This window comes from Oryctolagus cuniculus, chromosome X (genome assembly GCF_051225735.1).
Source record: "Oryctolagus cuniculus isolate XC-2025 breed Fujian yellow rabbit chromosome X, ASM5122573v1, whole genome shotgun sequence".
Classification (NCBI taxonomy): domain Eukaryota; kingdom Metazoa; phylum Chordata; class Mammalia; order Lagomorpha; family Leporidae; genus Oryctolagus; species Oryctolagus cuniculus.
Window position 1 is genome coordinate 114,054,603 of NC_142888.1, and position 20,606 is coordinate 114,075,208.

At 39.8% G+C, this 20,606-nt stretch overlaps 1 protein-coding gene across 1 annotated transcript; it reads left to right on the forward strand.

Moving 5' to 3' along the window:
* The first annotated feature begins 762 nt into the window (after positions 1-762).
* CD40LG (CD40 ligand) lies at positions 763-12,272 on the forward strand. Its single transcript, NM_001256781.1, has 5 exons — positions 763-918; positions 2,702-2,833; positions 7,210-7,267; positions 9,082-9,144; positions 11,896-12,272. The coding sequence occupies exons 1-5, from the start codon at positions 763-765 to the stop codon at positions 12,270-12,272; spliced, it is 786 nt and encodes a 261-aa protein (NP_001243710.1).
* The last annotated feature ends 8,334 nt before the right edge of the window (positions 12,273-20,606 follow it).

A 20,606-nucleotide genomic window follows, 5' to 3' on the forward strand; every position in this document is an offset into this window, starting at 1 on the left:
TAGTGTAGACAGGTGACTTGACAAAGTTAAGCGCTAGTATTCCTACTTTAACTTCAATCTCACAGGTTTGGCCTGATTTCCATCAAGACCCTACTTATTTTTCCTTTGAGAAGTTTATTTTTCTTGCATTAGCTTCCCAGCTAAATTTTATTTAATAATTGTCAGCACTCTTTTTTAATTTATGCCATATAAACTTGACTTTAACAGCCGCTGCAATTTCTTGAGCTAAAATATTAAAGAGGTGATATCTTGAGAAGCAATTAGCTAGTGGCGCACCAGTTGTAAAATCAATCCAAACATTTGTTGACATTTGTTTCTTTCTCCGTGTGCCAGGTTCCCGCTTTATATTAGTAAGATTGAAATTGAAATAAGTGTCTTGCTGGTGGATTAATTTGTCACTTTCCTTGAAACTGGTGAACCCAAAAAGTTAGACAGCGATAGGAAAATACGGCCATTGTCTGTTAAGGAGTCTATGACATTTCAAGGCAAGAATGAATATATGGAAGAAGAAACTTGTTTCTTCTTTACTAACAAAAGGGAAAGCCTGGAAGTGAATGATATGGGTATAATTAAAAAAAGAAAAACCTTTACGTAACTTTTTTGCTGGGAGAGAAGACTACGAAGCACATTTTCCAGGAAGTGTGGGCTGCGACGATTGTGTGCTCTTAACTAATCCTGAGTAAGGTGGCCACTTTGACAGTCTTCTCATGCTGCCTCTGCCACCTTCTTGGTCAGAAGATACCATTTCAACTGCAACCCAGCATGATCGAAACGTACAGCCAACCTACTCCTCGTTCTGTGGCCACTGGACCATCTGTTAGCATGAAAATTTTTATGTATTTACTTACTGTTTTTCTTATTACCCAGATGATAGGGTCAGCGCTTTTTGCTGTATATCTTCATAGAAGGTTGGACAAGGTAAGATGAACCAAATGTCTTTTAAAAGTAAATTAGGGGTCCTTACTGACTTGTGTGTTGATTAGTTTTAGTTCTCTCCAAATGGTGGATGATGGTATGAACCCAAGTAAATGAATGGTCTTGTGTCCTAATGTTTGTTGTCAAGTCAGTGAAGTCTTATGTCCTAATATTATGTTAAGATCTTGGGATCTGGAGTCAGATTTCCTTGGTTCAAATCTTGGCTCTGTCCCTATAAGCTCTGTGATCATAGGCAAGTTACATTTCTATGTCTCAGTGTCCACATTTGAGAAATGGTTATGGTAATGGTATCCATCTTATGCAGTTAATGAGGTTAGTCATGTAAGGAGCTCAAAACAGTGTTTGGCACATGAAGAGGCACCATAACTGTTAGTTAACGTTTGGCTTAAAAGTATGCTTTTTTTTTTCTGATGGATACAATGTTTTCCTTTTAAATTTGAAACTAGAGAAGGAGAGCATCAATATGATTTCAGATCTCATAATGCTTCACATAAGCATAGCCAAGGATAAATCCTGAAATTTGCAATCGTTTAGTGACACTCTGTGCATAATTCTTTGAACGCTAATTGTAGCTGGAAGCTGCTCAAGTTCCCTGAAATGTTGCACACTCTTTAATGGTTAGACATACAGGAACAAAAGATTAGAATAACTTAGTAGATTATTTTTCATTCCTAGGAAAAGATAACCACCAAGATTAATTCTCTTCCCGTGTATTTATGTATTTCTACTGAGGGGCATTACTGACTGTTTTGTCAAAATAACTATGATAAATGTAAAGAAGAAAATCAATCAAATTAATGCTCCTAATAGTCTGGATGTGGGAGATGTGTCTGGGAAGCAGCTGGATTTTTGCAGGGTTGCCTTTCTGTCCTCTCTTGGGCCGCAGACCTAGAATCAAGGCCATGGGATTTTCTATCAGGATAAGTGAGGCTTGAGGCAGTCCACCGATTTACTCGAGTTTTAGGGCTCACTGCCAGTGAAAAGGGGGGATTTCTGGATCTGTTTGCTTGCTTTTGTCTGGGTGGGCCCTTCCTCCCACCCTCCCTCACCTCTAAAGGGGGAAGAGTGGCCTGATTAGAATCAAAAGACTCTCACATTTAGGTGTGCTCCTAATGACAATGAAAGCCGCCGGCTAATAGGATCTTGTTTGGAGTCTTTAAAATTGATTTTTGGCAGTAAGAAAATGACACAGAATTTGGGGATGATACAAGTGAATTACATACCTTTAATTTTTCCAAGATGTTGGAAAATAAAATATCTTGTTAGTCTGGAATAAAAGATGACTTCTTTAAAAATGCAACTATTTTCCGCAAACACTGAAGTTCAGAAGGGAGAGAGATGTAATTAGAACGTGAGTTAATGGACACACATTACAAATTAACTTCTTTTTGTAAAGTACTGTATCAGTAACCCTAAAATGAACTGGGTAAGTTAGCTCACCAGAAAACTATCTTATAAGTTGATTAGAAATATGACAATTATAGAATAATGAAAAACTTCAGTTTGTAATGAGAGTTAATTAGAATGGCTGTGATTTCTACCTAGGGTTTCAATAATATGACATCTTAAATGTTGTGTTTTTTTAATTTATAAATGGCAAATACCAAAAAGCAATAATCCAACATAATAACTTGTCATTCTCCATTTATGTCCTCCAATTCCTCCTCTTGTTACTGGTACTGTGCAAGTGAATGTGGAGGAAGATGTCATTAGCTGCATTCTCCCTCAGAATGACACTTCTCATATCCTTGTTATTTCTAAATAGATAGAAGATGAAAGGAATCTTCATGAGGATTTTGTATTCATGAAAACGATACAGAGATGCAACAAAGGAGAAGGGTCCTTATCCCTACTGAACTGTAAGGAAATTAGAAGCCAGTTTGAAGGCTTCGTCAAGGTAAGGCACTCAGTTGTTGGTAAAAATGTCATTTAAAAGTTGTACTATGTTTGATCAGTTGGGAAACTGAAATGCAATTATGTAAAGGTTTAAACATTTTTTATTCACTCACACACGCATATGTAAATATATGCCCACCTATGTGTGTATATATATGCATACAAGGGTACTTTAAAGAGTTCATCAAAAATGAGATTAAAATATTATTTTGGTGCAAACAATTTAGAAATCCATGCAACAGTGTTTTTGTAATATGTACTTCCATGGACATTGTGAAGACCCTGTGTATGCATGGATGTCAAGCTTCTGGGGATGCCAAAATAACTTGCTTTTAAATTCCATTTTCCATCAAGATTTTGAAGTATCCTCATACATGCATGGATATGGATGTATGTGTGTGAGTGTGTTTATAAACAAAATAAATCAAGGCAACATCCTATGTTAAAAAGGAAAAGAAAGAAGTATGCACTTTCCTACTTGATAAGAGCAAAAATGGCTTTGTGTGGGGAAAATATGTAGTCTTACGGGCATACTCACACATACTTGCAATCTCATGCATATACCACTGAGCAAAATTAAGAAGGACATCAAGTTTGTTCTTTGTATTTCTGTATTGTCCCATCTAAATCTTGATGCCTTCCCACTGTGAACCCATGATCTGATCTTCATTTCCCAGGGAATCAATAACAATTGGTTACTGCCATGTGCCCAGTCACAAGTGAAACATTGCCTAAACTCAGTGTAGTAGGGTCTCTTGAAGACTGGTACCGTCTCTAGCACTTCCAGTGCTCTTCTGATGATGGTATGATAGTGAGATCTTTCCCTTTTATTGTGAGGAGAGGTGGGAGGAATGGGAAATGAATATTCTCATCACCCTTCAAACCAGACCCCATATAATACCACTTGCTCATGAAGCAAGTCCTCTTCTGGCAGTCATGACCAGAGACCATTAAACGTTTTATCCCATTAGGCTGTTAGCCAGCATGAAGTCATTAGTGACTGTAGCCTATAATGGGTATATAAAATGGGAATTTTGGAATCTTTATGTTAATTCTGTCACCATAGACATGGGGTCAAAGGATTCTTTCACCCAAGACATAATATTGAGAATTTGAGAATTCTCTGTGTATTTCTCTCTCAGAGAACTCATTCAAATACATGCTTGGCCCTCACTCAGTTAGGGGTCATGTTTAGGATATAATACTCCATGTTGAGAGTAGCTCTGTGCCAGGTGGATAGGTACCTGGATTATCCAACAGGAATTAGTTCTCACATGTAGTTGATGTTTAATTTAATGGGGGAGAAAAAAGGCTTAAGATCTTATTTCTGAATTTACCCCTGCCCTCCTGTATTATCATTGATGTGTAATTTAATCCAGTAGTGAAAGATCTAAGAGCCTATTCCTGAGTCACCCATGGGGATCAGAATGCAGCTTAAATTCCCTGCTGGCTTTCAGGTTTGATACATGAAACTAGATTTTATATGAAACTCCTAACACTTTAATTGCAATACAGTCCAGCTTAGAACATCGTGTGAGTCCGTTTCTTTAAGAATAGTTGTCAGTACAAGGAGTCTTCAAAAGTTCATGGAAAATGCATATTAGGAAAACAAACTATACATGGATTTCAAATTTCTTGCACCAGAATAAGCTTATCTTTTAATGACGTTTTCCCCAAACTTTTTGAAGTACCCTCACATTACATGGTATTGTAAAACATTGCAATTTTTCTAAACACTGCTTAACCATCCAAAAAGCATATTGGAAGTGCTTGGCTGTGAGTCTCTGAGCAAATGACTTAATCTGTCTGGGCTTCGGTTTCCTCATATATAAAGTGAGAAGGTTGAGATTATCTATAAGGGTCAGCTCGGACATTCTTTCATCATGTTATCAGTCCTCAATTCCCTCCAATGGCAGTAAGAGCGAATTAATAATTTTGTCTTTCCCTTTCTTTCTTACTGAGAGTTTGATAGTTGAACTGCCAATTCTTCATGATTTAATCTTGGATCAGAGATGTCATGCTTCTAAAATCAATTACCTGGGTTAGGAGCAAGGAAAGGAGCCAGATTTGCCTCCTTGCTTTTACTTGTATTAACAAAGGAACAACCCCAAGGTTTTATATTTGAAAAAGCAGACTTTCTCAAGCATGCCAACCAGGGACATGGTGATTTGCTTACCTGTGACCAAGGATCTGCCTTTTTGCAGATGTAGAACCTACTCAATGCCTAGGATACACACAATGGTTAGCTACAAAATCCTCTAGCTATTCAATCATTTTCCAATGATTGACCCCCATTTCCAATATCCATTCTTCAAAATTTCTCACTCTAAAACAGTATTTTAGATTTTTTTAACAGAGCAGACCAACTCATCATAACCCCAGATTGAATTTGTATTTTTTCAGCTAATGTTACCATGCTTTCTTTTTGGGCCACAGGCTGGCTGCATCTGAGCAATTTTAAATTCGAATTTGGGGACTTCAAATCATAGGTCTCAACAAGATTTCAGAAATCTTCAAATCTGATTCTCAATCCAGTACTTCTGTCTCCTCTCCACAGTTCCTACCAAATATTCACCCAATCTCTGAACACCTCTGGTAACAAGGAATTCATTACCTCCTTAGGCAGATAGCACCAAGTTTGCATTTGAGTGAAAGATAGGATTCAGGGTTCATGTTAGGGTAAGCAGAAGCATCATTTTGAATAGCATACTCTCACTTTAAAACTTACTACGCACTCCACCTCCTGCTAGAATGTTTAGTTTTCTGATTATCTGCCTATTGATGACTGAGATGCCTTTGATAGGCTCAAAGCACTGCCTTTTCGAGTTAAAGGGCAGTGTGTTCATAACTGCCACATAGGGTGCCCACTAAGAGAAAAATAATCCCAGATTTTCTGAAATTCAACTTAAAAAGGAATTTCAGTTGAGATATGGAGTGATGCCAATAATTAAAAAAAAGGCTCTAGGGAGTGTGGCTGGGGGAAAGTTCACGGAAAGGCAAGGCTAGGCGAATAAAAGACAAACTGCTGACTTCACGTTTTCATTGCCAAGCCCTGACACCAATGCAACCACCTAGCCTAAAAGTATCTCAACCTCAATCATCACACTCCAGTTTTTGAAAAGACACTAAATAGTCATTTGTTTACTTGTTATCTCACAAACATTTTCCTGTGCTGGTTTTTCATAGCGCCCCACTTCAGCTCAAATGGAAAGTTTAAGCTCTGTGGCCCATGTGAGCTTTTCGAGGCTCAGGTTCCCTTTGGGGCTCTGTGACTTATGTTCTCACATCTGGGAACTGAGTTGAGCTTACAGCAACACAGTCAATGTAACAACACAAATTTCTTCTAGGGGAAGAATTCAAAGTAAGGGCCCTATAGACAACTAATTTCAGGAATGGGAAGCAGCATAGGACTTTGATTATCAGAAGGTGTGAAAATACTGCTGTCTTCTCCCTTTGTGTTCAGAATATAGACTGATAGAATGAATTGAGGAGGCCAATTCATGAATGTGAATGTGTGAGCTCAGTTTCTACTGTAGGTTTAAATGTTAGACTTTTTGGGTGACTTCATACTGGTCAGTGAAGCTCTCCCGGCCTTTTGTACAGTGTCTTTAAAATGATAATAATATTCTTTATTATCTTCCAACTTGTGCTAATGGAAGTTCCTGTTAGGTTCTTCCTATAGCCATCTATCCTTTTATAAGTGAAATGAAATATTTTCAGAAGTGTTATATTTGTATTTGAACATCAACAACATTGGAAGGTTACCTATGTTTCCTAAATGTTGATTGTTCTAAATAAACACAGGCTACACAGGACAATCATCTCAACAGGACAATCTCTTCAGCCCATTGAAAGGGATGTTGACATTTAAAGTGTCTGAGAGTCTTTTCAGACTCTAAGAGTTCTCTCCCAGGGTCAAACTTGCTATTGCCCTTTCCTACAAGATTTCTGACCAATTTTATTCTAATAGACACACACCATGCTTTATGTTAATAATATTCCATATGCCAGTTCCTAGGGTGGAATCATCTCCACATTTAACCTTATTTGTCAATATGTGTCAAAGGCAGGGAGGTCAGGGTCATCAGAAGGGTCAGTATCTCAGCCTCTCATCTAGAGAGAACACTGGAATGTAGATAATAAGGCCTCAGTTTTGCTTCCAGATTTTCCCCTGAGGTTTCTGGGCTGTCAGATCATCTGTCAGAGCCATGGGCTTCCAATTGGTCTGATGGAATTAATGACAGCATCTGAGTCTATATGATAATCCTCACCAGAAGCAGGCAACAGAGTAATGACAGATACCAAATGAATGATAACTCTAAAACCCCATAACAGAGCCTCTTTCAAAATGACATTTTGCTATGATTCTTCTTTTAGGATATAATGCTAAACAAAGAGGAGCCGAAGAAAGAAATAAATTTTGAAATGCAAAAAGGTAAGTTGTTATTAATCAATTTCAATGATGTTTAAAAACTAAAAGGAAGATTTAGATTGATCATATTCAACAATCCAGTGTTAAATCAGGGAACTTTTAGCCTTGGAAATAAAACAGGAACACAATTGTCAAATTCACACCTTCCTTGGTTCCTGTGATTCAGGAAGGCCTCATGTATATATATTCATGGGTAAGACTATGCTCTTTTAAGGCTGACAATACCAAGTATGAAGAAATTCCATTATGTTCAATACTTTAATCAAAGAAAACATTAATCCTGGTACTATTTACATAGGGAGAAATGACAGGAAAGTCATAATTTGGTAGCAGCAACACTAACTCCTCAATAATCAGTTTTTTATGGGGAAGGATGGCAGGTGAAGTCAGAGCATTCTGAATGTCTCAGAGTTGGAAAGGACCTTGAAGATTCTCAAATACAGCACCATAACCAGAATTTGTTCACAACAGCACTGATCATTTGGCCTCTGATCTAACACATTTACAGATGAGGTACCTTCTACCTCATAAGGCAGCCTGGTCTACCTTTGAATGGTTCTAATAATTGCAGTCAGATTACTATACTACCAGAAGGAGATCTTACCTTCTCTTCAGTCAAAATTTGTTTCTGTAATTTCCACTCATTGGACCCAATTCTGCTCTTTGGGGTTGTACTAAACAAAGTCTAATTCATCTCTTACAAAGCAGTTGTCCAAATTTTGAAGACAGCCACTGGAGCCCCTGATCTTGATTGAGCTTTTTCTTCTCAAGGCTAAACATCCCAGTGTTTTTCACTGTTCCTTCTATGACACTTTCCAGGCCTTTTCCTCACCCAGTTATCTCCTTTTCTGGAGACACCAACTTTTCCTTGTTCCAATTAGAATGTAGCATGCCAAACCAACAAAATAATGCCAGAAGTGACTTGAAAAGCAAAGTATGATAAAGAAGAGATTTCTTAGAGACTATCATATCATAAAAGTAGTGAACATGATGCTATGACTTGTGCAAAACTGTTGTACACAAAAAAATATGTATGTAAAGTGACATAGATAGGGTTTTCTGAGGGAAAGTGAGTTCTCAGAGTTGGCCTTAACCATTGGTATGCATGCTAAAAGGTCTTCTGATTTACAGGAAGGTCTCATCTTTAGCGTGATTTCAAGATATGCCAAATGGCAGCATATTGGCTGTTAATTAAAGTGACATTTGAGGAAACAGTTAATGCAGATGCTACCTAGCAGACTTCAAGTATGATAAACTTAACAAGTCATGTAGATCATGCAATGTACCTCAACATTTGTGGGTCATCTACAAAGTACCTGACACCAGGGTTCGAATTGGAAAGAAGAAACTTCCATAATGGATTCTGAAGTTAAGAACCAGCACATCTAATCAAGGGGCAGGACTTTCACATGAAAAGCAATAGTTTGCCCAGCTGTTTGACTGAATCAGACACAGTAAGCATCTTCCTAGCCAAGTATGTAGGCACAAACTTGGACCCACTAAGGCTGTTACTAAAAAGCAAGATTCAAGGCATGCTTAATGAAGACCAGGTTTTTTAGCATCCTGTTTCAATCTATGTAAAGCGGAATCAAGTGTTGAAAAACTGTTAGGAGAATGTAACCAATGGAAACAACTAATTCAATTACTGTGATATTAGAAACCACCTTTTCCTTCATTGGGGAGGATTTCACACCTTACCTTTTGCATAATCTACTTTGGCAGTCTCTATTTTACACAGTTGTGTAACTGGACCAAATAGTTCTGTGGGAAGTTTTATGTTACCTTGGCCTGACAGTTCACCTCTGGTTTCATTTCAGGTGATCAGGATCCTCAAATTGCAGCACATCTCATAAGTGAGGCCAGTAGTAAATCATCATCTGGTAAGTGCCACAGCAACTGAGTGTCATCCACCCAAGAGGGAAGGCTGCGATGCTAGAGCAATGCAGCCTAATGGTTAGGCTTCTCTATTTCTCTGAGTCCCCATTTACAAACTTACCCATACATCTCTCATATGCTCTCCTTTGTCTTCAAAGTGAGCTTAAATGAAGATGGGACTTAGCAGGACAAGAGGAGGTGGGAAGCAATCCCAATGCTCTCATTATGTTCTTGCTCAATGACTGATTCTAAATGATAAATTACTGGGTGCAGGGACTATTATTTTGACAGCATAGGAGCAATAGAGTACCCCTCCTCCTAACCCCTCCTCTTGGTGTAAATGGGCCTCAGAGGATATTTCCTGCCATCTGTCAGTCCCCGAATGATTAACCCCAGCCTCACTGGAGCCAACCTCAGGGAATTTAAAAGTAAAATCATTCTGTAGAGATCAATAGGTGCCAAGACGTTATATTTTCCAATGAAGTAACAACAGACAACACAGTGTGATCTTTTCAACTCTGAACGATTTTATTTCCATATATGTTCTGCCATCATTGTAGCCTTTAGATTTTTTTCCCAAATTTGTACCTTGCAGTAGCTGGTACTGGAGAATGTGTTGCATCTGATAAATGAATGGAAACATACACGCTAGCATAAAATTCTCCATCTGCAGAAAGGCAAAAGCATGAAAGCAGTCTTTGAAAAATTAAGCAGAGTGCTCTTCAATGGAGTTTTAAATAGTGTGTGTGTGTGTGTGTGTGTGTGTGTGTGTGAAAGAGAGAGAGAGAGATACCACCTCAGATCTGAGGCAGCTGGGGCTTCTCAGTGTGTGTAACACTTGCATGAGTGGTTTAGATCATGGTTTGGGAATAAGAGCGCTAGAAAGGGAGTTTTTGAAAACTGAGGTTCAGGAGCCATGACCAGTAATTTCTTGGGTGACCTTAGGTAAGTCCCTTTACCTAAACAATCATTTCCTGACTCACCTATTTTGTGTGTGCGTAGTGGGGAGAGTTGATCATTAAAAAAGTTAATGTGGAAAAAAGTTATGCTGCCAAGTACTATACAAATTTAAGGTGCTGCTACTTATTTCATCATGTCTGGAATGTCAGAGTAGGGGCATACAGCTCCTCATTAATATCAATTATTCACACAGTATTTAATAATTATGTCAATTACAGCTTTCTCAGAAAATACCCTTATGGGAGAACATCATGATTATATTGCCATGTCCGAGTTGGTTGTTCACATGTCACCTTATCTTTTGGATTGGATGACAGCAGATAAACCTAGAAGAACAGTTTCTCACTGTCCTTTGCCCATCTGTGTCTAAATCATTGCCCTGTATATATTTCATGGAGCTCATATTCCTCCAAAAGTCTCATGACTGATATTGGCCTTACAATATTTTATATTGTGCATCAGAGTTGGTCTGCAGAGGATCAGGTGGAAAGACAGTAGCATTCTTCCCCCACCCTAGTCCCAAACATCCCATTCCTACCTTGTCATGCTGCTGTGAACTTGACCTATATCCCGTAGCAAGGACTAAAATTAAAAGTAAGCTTAGTGGACTATAAGATAGAGAACCTACCCCTTTTTCTCAATTAAATTACCCCAAAGTGAAAACATCGTAAGGAGGCATGATTTCTGGAGTAGTGAGGAGGGTCCAAATACATCAGGCATTTCAGGATGTCTCACTGCTACTAAAGAATGACTCTAACTAGATAGGGTCTTGTGCCCCAATTAGCCTAAGACCACCAAATAAGAATCAATGTTTTAGAAGCTCAAGGAAGAAAATGTGTCTAAGCTTTCACTTCTCCCCCAGCTGCCAGCCTCAATAGTCAATCTCACTCTCTGTGGGAGCTGAGATTTGAAATTGAGTGCACACACTACTTTGAACCCACTCAACCTCTCAGCCAATAAAATGGCACCTTGTTGGTGGATACTCTGGCTTAGCCACAAGAATATGGGTACTTTCAAGTTGGTAGCACCCACTACAATGATAGATCAAAACACACAGTGAAATGAACACACAGTTTATTTTCATACTTCCTTGCCTAATTTTAGTCCCTGCTGTGGGAGGAGAGTTGGGTTTGCCACAATACAGTCAGGTAGGAAGAAATGGGGTCTTTTCTCTGGGCTGAAGCTGAAATAGGCAGACTAACAATTCTTTACTTTGTAAAAATCAAGGCAAGCAAGGTATCCATCTTGATATTAGCAGGGATTTTGCCTGAATGATTTGATATGCATAATTTATGATGTGAAATTTTAAAATCACTTGTACTTTATCTAGTTTAAGGGCTTAAGAACTCTAAAGGGAGAGGGAAACTCACTGAAATATAATTCTCACAAGTCTCAGAAATATGAGGACACTTCAAAAAGTTATTGAAAATGAAATTAAAGGATAAGTTTATTCTTCTGAAAAAATGAATGCATAGTTGTTTTTTTTCATAATGTGCACTTTCCATGAACATTATGAAAAACCTCATGTGTACTTCATATTGGCCTTGTATTGTCAATGGGGAAATTAAGTTTGGAGATATTGTCTTGCCCAATCTTGTAAAAAGGCGGGACTCTGTCTGATTCTAAAACCCATGCTGAATTGTTAGACAAAACTTCTCTGGAGACACTGAGACCTAGACAGAGCCTTGACAATCCATTCCTACACAAAGCAGTATCCAACATTAAACTACATTTTCTGTTAGAATGTGAACCCTGCTCTGCTTCTCCTCACCACAAATTTTCCAATTCTGTTACAGTTCTACAGTGGGCTAAAAAAGGATATTACACCATGAGCAACACTTTGGTAACTCTTGAAAATGGAAAACAGCTGAAAGTGAAAAGACAAGGATTCTATTATATCTATGCCCAAGTCACCTTCTGTTCCAATCAGGAACCTTCAAGTCAAGCTCCATTTATAGCCAGCTTATGCCTGAAGTCTTCTGGTGGATCAGAACGAATCCTACTCAGAGCAGCAAATGCCCGCAGTTCCTCCAAAACTTGTGAGCAGCAATCCATCCACTTGGGAGGAGTATTTGAATTGCAAGCGGATGCTTCGGTGTTTGTGAATGTGACTGATGCAAGCCAAGTGAACCACGGGACCGGTTTCACATCATTTGGCTTACTCAAACTCTGAACAGTGTTACCACACGGACTGCAGCTGAGCTCATGCTGGTGGTCTTCGTAACACACAGAAGCAGTTAAAAGCACCCCCTGTTGAACTGCCTATTTATAACCCTAGGATCCTCCTCATGGAGTACTATTTATTATATATCCCAAGGCATGCAGGGCTATAATAAAGGAATGGCAGGGTTAGTGAAGCCAAAACAGGTCTTGCTCCATAAGAGATTATATTCTGCAGCAGCAAGTCCAGAGAATCCTATGAAAAGACAAGGTCATTATGCACAGATAGAATTCTGAGTAAACCACAAATAATTAACCAAGTTCCGTTTTGTTTCTCTATGTGCAGTGTCTTTCAGTGGATAATCTAGTTGATTTATCAGTGAAAATGCAGAAGGGAAATGGGGAGGTTCAGCTCACAATTATCATTGACTTTGGGCCCCTGTGGCCCTGATGGAGGAGGCCAGGTTCTAGAAAGTCAACAGCAGTGGAGACCTGAGAAACCCTGCTCCCACACCAGCACTCTAACACTCACACATTCTCTACCTGTCTCTTTCAATTTCTCTCTGTGTCTCTCTGTCTCTCTCTCTCTCTCTCTCTCTCTCACACACACACACACACACACACACACACACAGTTGGGTCATTGCTAATTGGTTATCTTATTTCCACCCTGTCCCTATTTCTAGCGCTGTGGATGAGAGGCAGGGAGCAGGAAGAACACTTCTGAGCATGTCTGTTCCTCATTGTGAAATGACTGTATTTACTGTATTTAAAGGAAATCTATTGTATCTACCTGCAATCTCCATCACTTCCAGAGTGACTTTGTGATTATCTTGTTATTTATTTTTTGAATAATAAAGATCCTTTAACATAACTGTTGTTCTTTAGTACAATAAGCCCTTGGTCATGTTGGAGGAAGAGGAAGCACTTGGATGTAATGTTCCCAATGTTTGTAATGTTTTCATAAACTTGCTTCTCTTCTCAAGCTTGTTATACCCTAAAATATCTTGGCAATAGCACACTCTCTGGAAGTCTGTGATAGTCTTTGGTGGATGACATGGGAACCTGTTAAGCGAAAAAGCAATCTGGGTGTTTATTCACAGCTTGCTCTGAAAAAGGTGCAGGAGATTGAAAAGATATTATTTTTATTGATTAATCACAATTAAGTGAGGCTGAAGACAGGAGGGCCATAGATAAGAAACAGTAGCATATCTTTTTAATAGATGTCTAGGTGGTTCCACCTTAAGCAAGAAGAAATGGAGTGGGGCCAATCTGAGAGGAACTATTGGCCCCACAGTCTTCCACTGAAGCCAAGGGAGTCATTTCTTGACACTCCCAGTAGAGGGATTGCTCATGTAAAAACCAGAGTGTGTCTCAGAGGGGAGAGATTTTACCAGCACAGGAGCCTATTTGCAGGTCATGACTCATCCCCACTCCCATATAGTAGTTGAGTGTCTAATTGCTAGTATTGCCATTTTTAACCCAATTTGCCTATATGAGGCAACAGGAGTGGGGTTGGGCAACAGGCATCACTACATCTATAGAGTTCCATAGAAGGGAATGTGTGGGGAGCAACTGGGAGCAACTCGGACTAGACTAAGTTACTGGAATTAAGACTTATTCTATGCATCTGCTCTCCCACAATATGGTGCTGGGAGAGGAGCAAACAGCTTCTACACAGCTGCCTCCAGTTCAACCAATAAACAGCAGGACCTGCTCCTGATTGGAGGAGAGCAGCGTACTCGGCGTGTGGGTAGCAGAGTTGGGATTGGCGGAAGAGGTCTATAAAGGAGGAGAGAGACAACATGCACCGGGGAACATCTATCTGAAGGAACACCTGTGCAGCCCCCGAGAGAGCCGGCCGGTGGTGTGCCGCTCCCCCGCGGAAGTGGGGAAGGTGGCAGGGGGAACCGCCCTTCCACGGAGGTGGGAGGGACGGTAGCCAACCCGGGAAGAACCAGCAGCAAACCCGGGGAGGGCCGAGCAGACAAAAGAACAGCGCAGGGTCCTTTGTCGTTCCTCCACGAAGACGGGGAGCAACAGGAATGCATGTCTACTTGGACAAATGTTTTTATAGTATTTATATACCTATGCCCTCTTTGGATATAAACATTGCCCCTGCATTTTACCCTGTCTTCTTTAGGAGTCATTGTCTTCCAGACTGATCTACCTCTAGCAATCAAGTTGCTACCAAGATCTGTTTTCAGAAGTAATTCTATTGATACAAAAACGTTCTGCATTTTCTTGGCTATCTCCTCTGTTGTATGGTTTCTACTGCTGTATAAATGCTTCCCCCCACCTTCATTCCAGCCCAGACCTTTCTCTTAGCTTTCAGCTTCACATGGCCAAATGCCTTCGACCTTTCAGATTGCTTCCTCATGAGGTCACCTTGATGTTTCTAAGGACTCCAGGTCCCATGATTCACCTTCTTCTCTTCCTGTTCTGTATGTTCACACCATGGATTGTCTCTCCTGGGTTCATGGTTTTTATTAGTACTTTAGCCCTCATTTTTCCCCTATAATTTTCTTGCATTTACATATGGGGCACCCAGAGTTTCAAATCCAACACAAGAAAATGGAACTCTTGGTCTTGTCCCACACACACGGGGATCAACTCTCAGTGTTGCCCATTCTAGTGAATGGCATCCTTCTCTGCCCTGTTTCTCAAGTGAGAAATCTGGCTTGATTTCTCACTGTCCTCAGTCTCTGTGACCAATCCTATCAGCCTATACCCATCAACCCTATTTCTTGACTATTTCTTGATTTTTTTTTCTCTACTGCTACTCTCCTAGCCCAACTATCACCATCTCTCTTCTAGAACACTATAACACCTTTTAGACACCAGTCTTGCTCCCTTCCATCTATTCTCTGTGCACAGACAGAATGAATTCTTAAGTATAATTCATTACTTACTTTAATTACTCCATGCTTCTCATTGATGTTAGAATAAAGACCACAATAATTAACTTATTTCATCTCCTGTCAATACATCTCTTTGTTTCTTGAATTCTAACTTTCAGATAATTTCCTTCCTTGGAAACCTGGCATGCTGTTTTCCCTTTCTGTAACATCTATTCCCTTCTGCCACTGCATCCTGCACTTCACTATGGTTGAGATTTTTCCTTTTATGCTGTGAGCTTCGTGAGGCCCAAGAACTTATTTCATATTATCACAATAATAACTTCAGTGTTTACCACAGAATCTGGCACATAGTGGTCTCTTTGTTGCATGAAGGAATAAATGAAAGAAGAAATGAAGCTGCTTTTATCTCAATAGTCTATGAAGGGGCTGGCTCTGTGGTGTGGCAGGTAAAGCTGCTGCCTGAAGTGCTGGCATCCCAGATGGGTGCCGGTTCAAGTCCTGGCTGCTCTACTTCCTGTCCTGCTCTCTGCTATGGCCTGGGAAAGCAGAAGATGGCCCGAGTCCTTGGTCCCCTGCACCTGCGTGGGAGACCTAGAGGAAGCTCCTGGCTCCTGGCTTCGGATCTGCACAGCTCCATCCATTGCAGTCATCTGGGGAGTGAACCAGCAGATGGAAGACCTCTCTCTCTCTCTCTCTCTCTCTGCCTCTTCTTCTTTCTCTGGGTAACTCTGAATTTCAAATAAATAAATAAAAAAGTATATGAAATATCTCTGTGTTTTAGTTGAAGCAAAAATTTTCAATACTGCAGAAACTTGCAAGATGTCAAAAATATCTAGATGGGCCGGCGCCGCGGCTCACTAGGCTAATTCTCCACCTTGCGGCGCCAGCACACTGGGTTCTAGTCCCGGTCAGGGCACCAGATTCTGTCCCAGTTGCCCCTCTTCCAGGCCAGCTCTCTGCTGTGGCCAGGGAGTACAGTGGAGGATGGCCCAAGTACTTGGGCCCTGCACCCCATGGGAGACCAGGAGAAGCACCTGGCTCCTGCTATCGGATCAGCGTGGTGCGCCGGCCGCGGCAGCCATTGGAGGGTGAACCAACGTCAAAAAAGGAAGACCTTTCTCTCTGTCTCTCTCTCTCACTCACTGTCCACTCTGCCTGTCAAAAAATAAATAAATAAAAAATAAAAAACAGATATCTAGATGGTAAAATGCACTCATGGCACAGAGAATGAGAATTATAGTTAAAAATAGATAATATGCTTCCTTTTGCAAAAATAGTAAGTGAAATTTGCTCCAAACTTCATTTACCTTTTAAAAATGTTTACTTATTTTCATCTACTTGAAAGGCTGGATGACACACACGCAGAGAAAGTGGGGAGCCAGGAGAGAGAGTGATCAATCTGTTGCTTCACTCCCAAGAGGCCTACAATAGCCAGGACTGGGCCAAGCTAAAGCCAGGAGCCCAGAACTCCATCTGGATTTTTCACATGGGTGGCAGGGGTTCAAGCAATTGAGCATCTTCTGCCTCCCAGAGTGCATTAACAGGAAGCTGGATTAGAAGGGGAAGATTTGGGACTTGAAACAGAACTGTGATAGTGGATGTGGGTGTTCCAAGTAGCAACTTAACCTGGTGTGTCACAATGCCCACCCACCACTTGAACATTTTTCAATTATTTTAATAAAAGATAAACACTTGAGTTCATTTCTGATCTGCCTGCAATATTCTAATCATAAATTATCCAATTTCATTTCATTTCTATAAACATGTCACTGCTACATTCCCTCTAAGGGTAGGGAGAAGAAGTTTTTGAAATATCTGACAATTTTTATTTCTAAATAAAGAGAAAATGAGTAAAAGGTAAATGACTTTGTCTCTGTTACTTGATAGAAAGCAAATGACTACAAAGTATCAATGGTGTGCTCTAACGAGCTGTCAGCATGGGGCACACCACTCAAAGGGAAACAATAGGTAGACACTTGGACTTCAGGGGGGAATATATTTTGTGTTATATTCAAACATTTCCATGGGGCCTGATACCACTATGTTGGGAGCTGCACTGCCTTAGGCCTGTAAGGTAGCCTGAAGTACTTTGGGATACAGAAACACGAAACTAAGCATGATTTTTCTTATGTTATTTTCCTCTATAAAGCAAATCACCATTTAAACAAAACCAAACCGGGAATATGCATTGTAGTGTAGTAGTTAATTCTAGAGTCAAACAGGATACAGTCTTCATCTAGGCTTCACTGTTACCAACTTCAAAATTATAGGCAAGCCATTCCATCTCCTCAGGTCCTCAGTGTCCTGATCTGTAAAGTAGGAATGATAATGCCTACTTTTTTGCAAGATTTGTGAAATTCCAATGAGATTGTTCCAGAAGGCCCCAGCAGAGTCTGCTTTCTTGGTCACTAAAGTGGATCTCCACCCCCAGCACACCAATCTGCTCCCAGTGGTGCAACTAGACAGGATGGAACTCAAAAATGGTTGAGACCAAGGAGAATGTCTGGCAGCCCAGATATACATGCGAGGCCTTGCCCACACAGTAAATGAAAGATCACTCCCAATGTGAAGCAACAAGAAACAAAAAAAAGTGAGGTGAAATTGTGGAATAACACATGCATAATATTACAACAGATGTGTGTATAACAAAGATTCTTTGTTACTGTTTCATTATCAGAGATATTTAAGTACTGGGGTTTGAGGTTACCAAAATTTTGAGTAGGCTTGAGTACTTCTATATTTATAAATATTTCCATTATTTGAAAAGGAGAGAGGGAGAGAGGAAGAGTGGAAGAGAGAGAGAGAGAGAGAGAATCTTCAATCTGCTGGTTCACTCCCCAAATATCTACAACAGCTGGGGTTAGACCAGGTCAAAACCAAGGAGTTACATCCAGTCTCCTACATGGGTGACAGTGACCTAACAACTTGTGCCATCACCTACTGCCTCCCAGGGTATACATTAACAGGAAACTTGAATAGGAACTGGAGCTTGGAGCTAAACCCAGATACTCTGATATGAGATGCAGACATTCCAAGCAGCATCTTAACAACTGTACCAAATGCCTGCACCAGGAAGAAATCTCTAGATTTCACTGCAGCACTATTTCAAACAATCACAATATGAGATCAACCTATGTATTCATCAACAGATGAATAAAGAAGATGTGATACAGATAGATATCTATATCTAGATTTAGATATATAGAACAGAATACTAGTCAACCTTTGGAAAGAAGGAAATCTTATCATTTGTGACAACATGGATGAAACTAGAGGACATTATGCTGAGTGAAGTAAGCCAGGCACAGAAAGACAAACACTGTATAATCTCACTTTATGTGACATCTACAAAGTTAAATTCCTGGAGTCCGGCAAGATGGCGGGATAGGAAGGGAGCACACTGATATTCCGGGAAGAGACAGTTTAATAAAAGTGGAGATACTGCAGGTTCAAGGAAGAGTAGGTGAAGAAATAGCAGAGGAAATTCTTCCGGAAATAGTGATTCACAGTGGACCTGTGTCGAGGGCGCAGGCACCCATGGCTCAGGACACCAGCCGCAGAATCTATGCATCAGCACTGGAAAGGGAGGTGAGCCGAAACCTCAGTAGCCCGAGACACCGGTGGGAAAAGATAACAGGAAGTTCAAAGCATATATTAGAAAATATCTTTGGCAAATGACAGGGCAAAGTTACTACTTATCAATAGTTACAAAGAATGTTAATGGCCTGAACTCTCCAGTTAAAAGACACAGCTTGGCTGATTGGGTTAAGGAACAAGACCCATCTATTTGCTGCTTACAAGAAACACATCTTTCCAACAAAGATGCATACAGACTGAAAGTGAAAGGCTGGAAAAAGATATACCATGCCAACAGAAATGAAAAAAGAGTGGGAGCAACCATCTTAATATGAGACAAAATAAACTTTAACACAAAAACTGCTAAGAGAGACAAAGAGGGGTATTATATAATGATTAAGGGATCAATTCAACAGGAAGATGTAATGATTATCAATGTATAAGCACCTAATTACAGGGCACCGGTTTATTTAAAAGATTTGTTAAAGGACTTAAAGGGAGACTTAGACCCCAATACAATAGTACTGGGGGACTTCAATACTCCACTCTCAGAAATAGACAGATCAACAGGACAGAAGATCAACAAGGATACAGTAGATTGAAACGACACTATAGCCCAAATGGATCTAACAGATATCTACAGAACTTTTCATCCTACACATAAAGCATTTACATTCTTCTCAGCAGTACATGGAACCTACTCTAGGATTGACCACATACTAGGCCATAAAGCAAGTCTCAGCAAATTCAAAAGAATTAGAATCATACCATGCAGCTTCTAAGACCATAAAGGAATAAAGCTGGAAATCAGCAACTCAGGAATCCCTAGAGAATATGCAAACACATGGAGACTGAACAACATGGTCCTGAATGAACAATGAGTCACAGAAGAAATCAAAAGAGAAATCAAAAACTTTCTGGAAGTAAATGAGGATAACAATACAGCATACCAAAATTTATGGGATGCAGCAAAAGCAGTGTTAAGAGGAAAGTTTATATCAATAGGTGCCTACATCAAGAAATTGGAAAGGCACAAATAAATGAGCTTTCAATGCATCTCAAGGATCTAGAAAAACTGCAGCAAACCAGACACAAATCTAGTAGGAGAAGAGAAATAATTAAAATCAGAGAAGAAATCAATAGGATTGAATCCAAAAAAAAACATTACAAAAAGTCAGCAAAACGAGCAGCTGGTTTTTTGAAAAAATAAACAAAATTGTCACACCATTGGCCCAACTAACTAAAAAAAAGAAGACAAAAGACCCAAATCCCTAAAGCCAGAGATGAAAAAGTAAATGTAACAACAGACACCACAGAAATATAAAGAATAATCAGAAATTACTACAAGGACTTGTATGCCAACAAACAGGGAAATCTATCAGAAATGGGTAGATTCCTGGACACATGCAACCTACCTAAATTGAACCAGGAAGACATAGAAAACCTAAACATACCCATAACTGATACAGAAATTGAAACAGTAATAAAGGCCCTCCCAACAAAGAAAAGTCCAGACATTTAAAGAAGGACTAACTCCAATTCTCCTTAAACTATTCAGAACAATTTAAAAAAGAGGGAATCCTCCCAAATTCTTTCTATGAGGCCAGCATCACCTTACTTCCTAAGCAGGACAAAGATGCAGCATTGAATGAGAGGTACAGACCAATACCCATGATGAACATAGATGCAAAAATCGTCAATAAAATTCTGGCCAATAGAATGCAACAACACATCAGAAAGATCATCCACCCAGACCAAGTGGGATTTCTCCCTGGTGTGCAGGGATGGTTCAATGTTCGCAAATCAATCAATGTGATACACCACATTAACAGACTGCAGAAGAAAAACCATATGATTATCTCAATAAATGCAGAGAAAACATTTGATAAAATACAACACCCTTTCATGATG